Consider the following 10,940-nt stretch of genomic DNA (forward strand, 5'->3'; position numbering starts at 1 on the left):
GTTGATTAGAAAATTGAGTTGTCTAAATATTTTTCTTCTTTTTTCTTCAATTATAAAACCAATCGTATTAATTATGAAGCTATAATTTTTAATTTTTTTGAATGAATTAATATTGATATCCGCGTTATGTTTTTAATCTCGAATTTGTAATGCACTATTAGTGTGTAATATTTATATACTATCACTAAAATATAAAATATCACTTTATAAATATGTAAAAATTAAAATTTAAAAATCTTTTCAAATATTATTAAAATTATGATTTTTTTTTTTTGAGTTTTCAATTTTTATAATTATTTGTTACGAAATGACAACATTTGATTTATTAATAATATATAAAAGCTGCACACTAACAATATATTAAATACAAACACTAATGGATTGATAAAATAAAACTAAGTATATTTTAACTTTGTATAAATTCATTAATTAAATACAAGGATATGACGGAGGGCCCAAACAATACTTTCTTCCGAAATTTCTCGACACCAAAACCAAAAAGCCAAAGTCAATATTGGAAATTCCAGTCTCACTAAAGACTATATTTCCCTTCCAAATTTGGCTATAAATTGCTAGATACAGAAAAGGAAAAATATGTCACAGCTTCTCCCCATTGCCTTGACTTGAACTTGACGAGATTTTCCCTCTTTTGAGATAATTCCACAAAGTCTTATACTTCACCAACTAATGTAAATTTCATAGCAAAGAGCTGCACGACACTGTGAGATATCTATAATATTTGTGATAAGATTTCTTATTATATTATGTAATTTTTAATTAACATGATTTAAATAAATTTGAAACAACATTTATTGATTGCGGGGAATGTAATCACAGAGAATGTGAACTCTTGACTAAAGAGAATGAAAAAGAAAGGTTTATTTCCAGGAACAAGGGTGGAAGCATAAAATCAGCACAGTTTCTCCCTCACGTGTATCTTCTTCACCACTTTGCTTGCACAATTTATTGCTTTCCTTATCGAAATAATTATTATTATTATCTATCAATCACATGCAATGACCTTTCAGCCCGTTGGCATGCTGCATGCATGCCCTGGAAGAGTTTACTGCGTGCATCACATCTTGTTCCTATCAGTATCAGATATATCAGATGGAAACTACATAGAACTTTCTTCCTTAACCGATAATGGGCAAGGAAATCGGGAGGGAAATAAAAAATGCAAAACAAAAATTAACTCTTAAACCCAAAGTTAATTTGGTCCACGGCAGTTAATGGGAAGCTACAGTGAAAGAAGGCATGAAATTTCCAGGAAGAAAGGCGATAGGTGAATATAAATGCAATGATTCTAGTGTTTCCTTCCCATCACAACCCTAGTATTCGATCCTTTGGTCATACTCTTTTTGACTTCCTGCAGACTCCTTGTACTTCTTTCTTAATTTCCATCTTGTTTTTTCCTTCTGCACCCTAAAGAAGTTTTCGTCCTTCTGATAAACTTTTACTCCTTCATTCCCTATCGTTTAACATGTCTTTGAGATGTCATAAACCTGGTGAACCAGCCGTGCCTGATGCAAGTGATACCCCAGTGGCCAAACGTCAGCAGCGACGGTGGCGTTCAGTTTTTGCAGCCATATATTCTGCCAGGATTCTTGTTTCTTTGTACAAGAAAGTTATTAACGATAAGCAGATCTTGCGTACTCTATCCTATATTGCCATTGATATCCATGAACATGACTCAAGTGATCATCACCTACCTTCTCTCTGGGTTGATCAAAACACACTCACAGAGATGGTAAGAGAGAAGAACCTTGAAAACCTACGTAAACTTGGAGGAGCGAAAAAGATTGCTGTAAGTCTTGAAACTGATGAGAAGGATGGCATCAGTGGCAATGAGGCTGATCTTGCGCACAGGATGGATGTCTTCGGTGCCAACAGGTATCAGAAACCACCTATCAAAAGCCTTCTTAGCTTTATTTTTGAAGCTTTTAAGGATACCACCATTATCATGCTCCTGGTTTGTGCAATACTCTCTCTGGGCTTTGGCATTAAGCAGCATGGCATAGAGGACGGGTGGTATGATGGTGGGAGTATTATCTTTGCTGTCTTTCTAGTTGTTGTCATATCTGCTGGCAGTAATTTTAAGCAAAACAGACAATTCGAGAAACTTTCAAATGAGAGTAGTGATATAAGAGTGGAAGTAGTCAGAGATGGATGCCGCCAATTTATATCAGTCTTTGAAGTTGTCGTGGGTGATGTTGTGTGCTTGAAAATTGGTGATCAAATTCCGGCAGATGGATTGTTCTTGGATGGACACTCTTTGAAGGTAGATGAATCTAGCATGACAGGGGAAAGTGACCACGTTGAGATCAATAGCAACAACAATCCTTTCATGCTCTCTGGTACAAAGGTGATGGACGGATTTGGTTTTATGCTTGTCACTTCTGTTGGCGTGAATACGGCATGGGGGGAGATGATGAGTTCCATAAACAGAGATTTAGATGAAGAGACTCCACTACAGGCTCGCCTCAACATGCTAACTTCTTATATTGGGAAGATTGGATTGACAGTGGCTATACTTGTTCTTGCAGTTTTGCTCATTCGTTACTTCACTGGATACACAAAAGATGACAAGGGAAACAAAGAATATATCCACGGCAAGACCAAGCTAGACAGCATAATGAACTCAGTGGTGAACATTATTTCTGCAGCAATTACCATTGTGGTGGTAGCAATTCCAGAAGGCCTTCCTTTGGCAGTAACTCTGACTCTGGCTTATTCTATGAAGCAAATGATGGCTGATCATGCAATGGTCAGAAAACTTTCTGCTTGTGAGACAATGGGCTCAGCCACAACAATCTGCACAGACAAAACAGGTACCCTTACTTTAAATGAAATGAACGTTACTGAGTTTTGGCTAGGAAAAGAATGCATGAAGGATAGTATTTCCACAGAAATAGCACCTAATGTCCATGAGTTACTGCAACAAGCGATTGCTTTAAACACAACTGGTACTGTTTATAAGCCAAATTCTAGATCACTTCCTGAGATTTCTGGTAGTCCAACTGAGAAAGCAATACTCTCGTGGGCTGTATTAGATTTGGGCATGAACGTAGATAACCCAGAGCAAGATTATGATGTCATCCAAGTAGCAGCCTTCAATTCAGAGAAAAAGAGGAGTGGAGTTTTGATAAGGAGAAAGAATGAGAGTGCTACACACACACACTGGAAGGGTGCTGCTGAGATGATAGTGGCCATGTGCTCACAATATTATGATAGAAGTGGAACAGTTAAAGTCATGGACGATGAAGAAAGGACAGAAATCGGGAAAATCATTCAGAATATGGCAGCCAAAAGCTTGAGGTGCATAGCATTTGCACACACAAAGATTCCAGAGGACAACGAGCCGGTTTTGGGAGAAAGCAGACTGACCTTGGTAGGGTTGGTGGGTTTGAAAGACCCATGTCGTCCTGGTGTCAGAAGAGCTGTAGAATCTTGCATAGATGCTGGAGTAAGTATCAAGATGATAACTGGAGACAATGTTTTCACAGCAAAAGCTATAGCAATTGAATGCGGCATTCTACAACCTCACGAGGATGTGAACGAAGCTGTAATTGAAGGTGTAGAGTTCAGGAATTACTCACCAGAAGAGAGAATGGAGAAGATCAATAAAGTCCGTGTGATGGCCAGATCCTCACCGTTTGACAAACTTCTGATGGTACAGTGTCTAAAGCAGAAAGGTCATGTTGTAGCAGTCACTGGGGATGGGACAAATGATGCACCAGCTTTGAAGGAAGCAGATATTGGACTTTCCATGGGAATCCAAGGAACTGAAGTTGCCAAAGAAAGCTCAGACATAATCATCTTGGATGATAACTTCACCTCTGTGGTGACAGTTTTAAGGTGGGGTAGGTGTGTCTACAACAACATTCAGAAATTCATTCAGTTTCAGCTCACGGTGAATGTAGCTGCCCTAGTCATCAACTTTATTGCAGCATTATCTTCCGGTGAAGTCCCACTGACTGCAGTCCAGCTATTGTGGGTGAACCTAATAATGGACACCTTTGGGGCTTTAGCTTTGGCCACTGAGCGACCTACAGATGATCTAATGACAAACCCACCTGTCGGTCGATCCAAGCCCCTTATATCGAATATAATGTGGAGGAACCTCATCGCTCAAGCCTTGTATCAAGTTGCAGTTCTACTAACCCTTCAGTTCAGGGGAAAATCTGTCTTCGGTGTGGATGAGAGGGTCAAGAACACGCTCATTTTCAACACTTTTGTCTTCTGCCAAGTGTTCAATGAGTTTAATGCAAGAAAACTAGAGAAAAAGAATATATTCAAGGGATTGCACAAGAACAAACTCTTTCTTGGGATTGTTGGCATAACTATAATTCTTCAAGTGGTAATGGTGGAATTCTTGAAGAGGTTTGCTAACACTCAGAGGCTGAACTGGGGGCAATGGGGTTCTTGTATTGGATTAGCAGCTTTATCCTGGCCAATTGGCTGGCTAGTTAAGTGGATTCCAGTATGAAGCATTTCTATGCTCTGATCAAAGGCCTCTTGCATCCTCAAAAAGTCAGTCACATGAGATAGTCTTTTCTTATCTAGGTGATAGGAATAACAAGATAACCTTAGTGCTATTTCTTTTACAGTTCCAGGATTCCAATTTCATTTTGTCAATAGTTATCTAGATTCTAGTTCCATTTTAAGTGTTGATTGTAAGCTTCTAAGTGAAGAATCAAGATACCATTTCTTGCTTACACATGTCTTAATTTCGAATAACATGTTTTCCACCTTATTATGCACTCAACCATGCTGAAATAAAACAATCTCTGCATACAAATAAATTACATATCTCATTAAGCTTTTAATGGTGAACACAACTGCATGCTGGTTAGGCTTCCTAGTGTAGACTAAATGCTAGTAGATATGACATAAAACTTTTTGCTTTCTCTAGTGGACACAATAATGAGGTGAGGCTTATCTTGTAGTCCATGCTCTTTTAAGAACAATAATCTTTATAAATCTATCTTATGATGAATGGTACACAAACACAATTTCAAACAATCCAAATATTCCACCATTAAAGGCTTAACTCTACAAGGTATATAAGAAAATTTAATTAGCGTTTTAGCGTTCTATTTAGAATTTGCTAGCATCAAGAAAAGAGGATCCCTTTAGTTGATTAGCAGTTTGATCATCTTTGGTTTGTGTGTGACAATGAGGAAGGTACCTATTACATTAACCACAGAGTAAATCCTTGATTTACTCTCTTTTGACTGCAAAGTAGCAATAACAAAGCTAAATGATCTCTTGAAAGACTAGGTTTAGTGGCAAACACCTTTTAGTGCCTTCTTTACAAAGTGAGTTGTCCATACCTCATACTCGAATTCCTCTCTTTCTGTTGCCAGCTTACTAATGCAAATCTATGAAGAACTAAAACCATCTCACGAATTGTCCTTTAGGCAACCAACATGAATTAATAAATTGATAAATAAATAAAAACCTATTCTTCCTTGCCAAGTTATACAGATTGGGACTGCAAGGAACCAATCACATGTTTAAAAGATGTAATTATCATGAAATTCCCTCAATTTTAAATTTTTAAGGGAAAAAAGGGAGAGAATGCATGATGCACAAAGTGGTGCTATAAGAAGCCTTACACCATCATCCTCGTATAAACTCCAGCTGTCTCAACATCAATAGAGTGAACTTCACTCCTAAGTTGCAATGACCTCATTATAATTACAGTCAACCTTTCTACTGTTTGTTCAGCACATAGCATGACCTTCAAAAAATTCTTGATGTAACAAATGCGATACACGTATGTTGCAATCTCCTCAGAAAAAAAAAAAGAAACTGGAAATTATATCAGCACAAAGTATGCACCTTGTACAAAACCTATCACTTGAAAGTGACAGGCTGTTTCTTAAGTGGAAAAGCAATCATTGGTGTCCTACATTGTTGATAGAAAAACATGTTCGGGGCCCATGACTCACACAAAAGACGGTGAATTTGTCGTAACATGGTTGCTTCCTCCAATATTGAAAAATTCCAAACTTTTGCTCAAACCTAATGACCGCATATATAATAACTAATAACCTGGAGCTTCTGCAGGTATATGGTTTCAATATCACTCAAGTATCCTAACACCCTCCTCAAATAACTAAGTGCTTCCTAGTTCCAACTTCTCAACTAAGCTCCTTTGATAATAAATAGCTAAAAGCTGTCTGCAACACAGGAATAGATCAACTAAGTTACAACGCCTAGTTTAACACCAGTATCAATATCAATTATTAAGTTCGATGAATCTGATCTCATACAGGCTAATAGAATAACATAAGGGAACAACCTCAATATCCCTGCCACCTAATTCCTTTAACGGGAAATTTTCTCCAATCCTAAGAGATTTTATATAATGGGTTATCTAACTTCAGTTTTCTTTGTTTCTTGCTTCTTGAACTTTGTTACACTTCCAGTTCTAAATATATATACAACAAAACAGAACCAAGGCTCACAGAAGCAAGTGGCATTATAAATTATTTCAATTTTTTTACTTTTACATATAGTAAACTATAAACAATCTTATATAATAATTAAGCATTCAAAGACCAGAAGCTTGCTCCAGCATATCATATCTACATCCATTAATTAAAGTGGGAAAAGGCAATTTTTACCATTAGGATTACTATTTTAATGATAAAATAGAAGCCACCCTATTACGCAAAAGAGGCATCTTTATGAAGATAACTTGAAGTGGGTCAGTAAAAGACATCAAATACAATGGAAAAACAGCAAAAAAAAAAAAAACAGAACCTTAGATGCAAAAGCTGAAATGGGTAGTTTATGGAAGGACATTTTCAATAAACATATGGGGTCCAAAGCCAACTATGTAAACAAAAATCACCAGAAAAAAGCAACAAAAAGACAGAACAAGAGAGAGAGAGGGAGGGTTTGAGGCTGACCTTGACGAGACTCTGCAAACATTGTACTGCAAAAATTTATCTCCAGGAAGGTTGTCCTTTTTATGGTTTTTTTTTTTTAATAAATGCCAAAGGAGTTTTTGCCCTTATCTTTTGATCAGCAATAGTTTCTTTTAAAAAAAATAGGTGAGGAAAATAAATTTTATTTTTTAAGAAACAGTATTGACATAATAAACTCTTACTCGAGAAATTAAATTATTTTAAAAAATCGATTAAATTCTTATTTTTATTTGTGGAAAAGAGCAAATACTTTTTTTTGTATTCTAGCCCAATTGGCATAGGATTGGGCTGACTGTTTCACTAAGCCCAACAAACAAAATCCATGAGATGACCTATTCATCATTCAGTTTCAGCCTTGATGATCAATCTTGCTGCATCGGCTTGTTGTGGTGGATTTCCACTTGCTGCGGCCCAATTATTGTGGGTGGAGCTTTAAAAATGGATGCCTTTGGGGCTTTAGCTTCACCTGAGGAGGAAAATCTTATCACAATGCCACCTACATTGGGCAGATCCAAGCCTCTTATTTCCACTTTCATGGGAAGAACCTCATTGGTCAAGCCTTGTTTCAACTAGTAGTCTTATTAACACTTTTCAACACATTTGTCCTCTGCCAAGGTGTTCAATGAATAAACTCTTTCTTAGGATCATTACCCTAACTTTGATCTTTCAAGTGGTGGTAGAATTTCTGAAGAGATTTGCTGATACTCAGAGACTGAGCTGGATCCAATGGGGCACTTGTATATTGAAATTGCAGCTTTGTCCTAGCCGATTGGTTGGCTTGTTAAGTTGATTCCAATATGAATCAAACCAGTAGTTCCTCTTCTTCTCCTATAAAAAGCTTTCAGTTAACTAGAAATAATTAATCTTTTGCTTTCATACATAGCTAGTAGCCAGGCATGCAAGAGAGTCTTGGTACCCAGATTCAATCCTGTTGCTTTTGGCTCGAGTTCCACTCTTTTCCTGTCAACAGGTTTCGGCAATTAAGCTGTTCGTTAGAACATAAACAAACATGGACTTTTCCTTAGAAGTTAACTGGGACTCTTTAAATGAGCCAGAGAAAACTCCTAATGGTCAATAGTGGCCCAAACTGAGCTGGAGAAAGTACCAATCCTTGAATTTCCCATTGACCTGGTAATGTTGGTAATGTTGTATGTATCTTCTTTCTCCTCTCTTTTCTCCAAGCAGGTAAGTTAACCTCTCAGAGCTGTTGTGTTGTCAGCTTTTCATGGGATGCAGGGTTAGAACAAATTCAAGCTTATTGTTCTTGCAATTAATTCCTCTTCTTTCTGATCTGGTGTTTTCCAAATGTTAGCTGATCTTTCCATCATGACATTGTTGATGAAGGATGCATTAATGTTGCTAGCTAGCTTCTTTAATCAACTTGAACCAATTAGCTAAAGATTGAAGGATGAGCCTAAACAGATTTGGCATACTATATCTAAGCACAAATTAAAGTCAACTTAGATAAATAGCTTTGTATTGATTATGATGTATGTGGTTATAATTATGAAACATAATTTCGCAAGCTGTACGTGAAGTGATGGAATTACTATATAAATTAAATAAAGTGGTAAAATGAATTAAATGTTAATGTTGCAATCTTCCTATTCTCTTTTTTCTTGATACTTCCATTATTATTTTTTGTTTTCTCATAAGTTATTATTTATATATAAATTTTAATATCATAAATTTTTTTGAGTATTTCAACTTCCAATATAATGGAGAAACTATATATATATATATAATATATATATATATATATATATATATATATATATTCAATCATTAATTAGATCTTTTTAAAAAAAATCGAAAGTATGGATGTGGTTCAAAAAGAAGTAGATTGACAGATTTTTTTTGTTTTTTTTTTTTAAATGATTGTAATTTTTTTAAGAATTTGTGTCAAAGTCTCATAGAAGCTTAGGATTTATGAGATCATTAATTAAGGTTTGAGGTCTTTCAAAATTTTCAATTATTGACTGTTTTAAAAATTAATTTAGGTAGGAGATAAAGTCGATGCATTGCATTGATTACTCCAAAATTTAGGTAGGAGATAAAAATTAGAGATGAATTGATTTTTTCTCCATTGCATAGAAATTCTTTTTTTAAAGTACATCATAAGTCCCTATATTATAGCTGTTTGGTCAATTTAATCCCTCTACTACAAAACTGATTAATTACCTCAAAGAGTACAGTCATTAAATTAACTAAATTTGAAATAAAAGGATTAAATTGACAAAAAATTTTAGTACAGAAAACTATGGGTTATTTTGATTTTTTTTTTACTAGAAGAAACAAACAATTCTAACCTCTTGTATATTTTTTTCAAGTTCTAATCATGGATAAGTGCAAAAAGGAAAAAAAATTTAATTCATTATATACCAATCACCTTTTGGCTTTATAATAAAGTTAGATATTATAATGAACAAGTTCTCAATGTGACATATCCTAGTTGGTTACCATCATATAGTGTCTTTTATTATGAATGGCCAAACAAGGACAGTGATGCTGATAGAGGCAAATCATATGCACTATAAAATCTTTTGTAATCAAATGTATATATCATTCTTTTTAGTGCACAAAAAATTAAGGATGCTATATATAATCTTTATTAATTCATTTTCATATTCTTTAAAGCTTTAGCATCTCATTTAATGACCTTTTTTAAAAAAAGAAAAATTATTTATTTCTTTTATATTTATATTTGTAACATATGTGCACACACACACATTTTTTCTCAATCAAGAATTGATTATATTAATATTATAGATTTTTAACAAATATGAACCTATTAATTAAAACGTGAAAGTTACACTTGATCATGATAATATCACATACATCATAAGGATATAAATATCTAAATATCCAAATTATAAAGAGAAAAACCTTACAAAATACATTTAAATCGAGATTGCACATGTGCGCACATGCACATATGTGTATGGTCATGAGGTGTTTTTAAATGCTAACAGTATAACCTAGCTTGAAACAGCCTTTTTTGGACTTGAAAATAATATTTCACCTGATTAAGTTTTGTCTATTTTATCATGCAAATGCCCATTTCATCCATCCAACACATGAGAAATAACAATGAACACAAAAATGGAAGAAATCTTTTCGAGGCACTGATCAAAAGTATGGTATAGCTTGAATTTCCCGATATGTAGCTCAAGGAATTTCCAGCCAGCTTTTCATTTTTCCTAGAGAAACTAGTAGCTTCCTACACTAACGTGAGCAGTTGAAATTTCTCTTTGAGCTGTTGGCATTTTTCAATTTCCATGCATCAGCTGCTGCTGAACAAATAAAGTACAAATATTGTCAAGATGTGAATATATATTTGTACCTCTGGCAGCATCAAACCTATATATCCATCATTGATTACAAAAGAGTATTGCCAAATTCAAGAAGATGGTCATGGCTGAAAGGTCCCATTAATGCCATACCAACAAACTCTGGCAAAGTACTTGGAAGCTTGACATCAACCACTTCAACTAATTACTTATTCACACTTATATAGCAAAGAGTGCCAAACTATTTTTAGACTCTTTGGCCAAGTTGGGATGAGTTCACTTGCTCGGGAGTATACTCTTGAATCTTGGTTGTCCTTTAGATATATTTGCATCTTGTTTTAGTAGTACTTGGGACTTGAATAATTGAAAGACTAAGACGAGAAACCCTAGCTAGAAACAGTTTGTGAGGAATTGGAAGACCTTTTGAGTTACGTGGACTATACTGCAATAGCTTGGAGAGTCTCATACTTAACGTTTCCCTGGAGTCTAGCCGAATCCAGCTTCAAAACAAAAGACAAATAATGTGACAACATCCTCACATCCAAGTCCAAACCGATGGACGCCATTTTTGTTGAACTTCAATGCTTGCAGCTAACCCAAAAAAATGTCTTTTTACATGCATATGCACATATGAATCATTTAAGATATATACATTAGCTATACATATATATATATATATATATATATATATATATACGTACTATATATA

The 10,940-nt window shown here is 35.0% G+C and overlaps 1 protein-coding gene across 1 annotated transcript; it reads left to right on the forward strand.

The window, feature by feature from the left end:
• LOC18600207 (calcium-transporting ATPase 12, plasma membrane-type) lies at positions 889 to 4,756 on the forward strand. The gene has a single exon (XM_018122298.1). It carries the CDS (start codon positions 1,484 to 1,486, stop codon positions 4,487 to 4,489), a length of 3,006 nt encoding a protein of 1,001 aa, XP_017977787.1. The 5' UTR covers positions 889 to 1,483; the 3' UTR covers positions 4,490 to 4,756.

The sequence above is a fragment of the Theobroma cacao genome, chromosome 5 (genome assembly GCF_000208745.1).
Source record: "Theobroma cacao cultivar B97-61/B2 chromosome 5, Criollo_cocoa_genome_V2, whole genome shotgun sequence".
NCBI classification, from domain to species: Eukaryota; Viridiplantae; Streptophyta; class Magnoliopsida; order Malvales; family Malvaceae; genus Theobroma; species Theobroma cacao.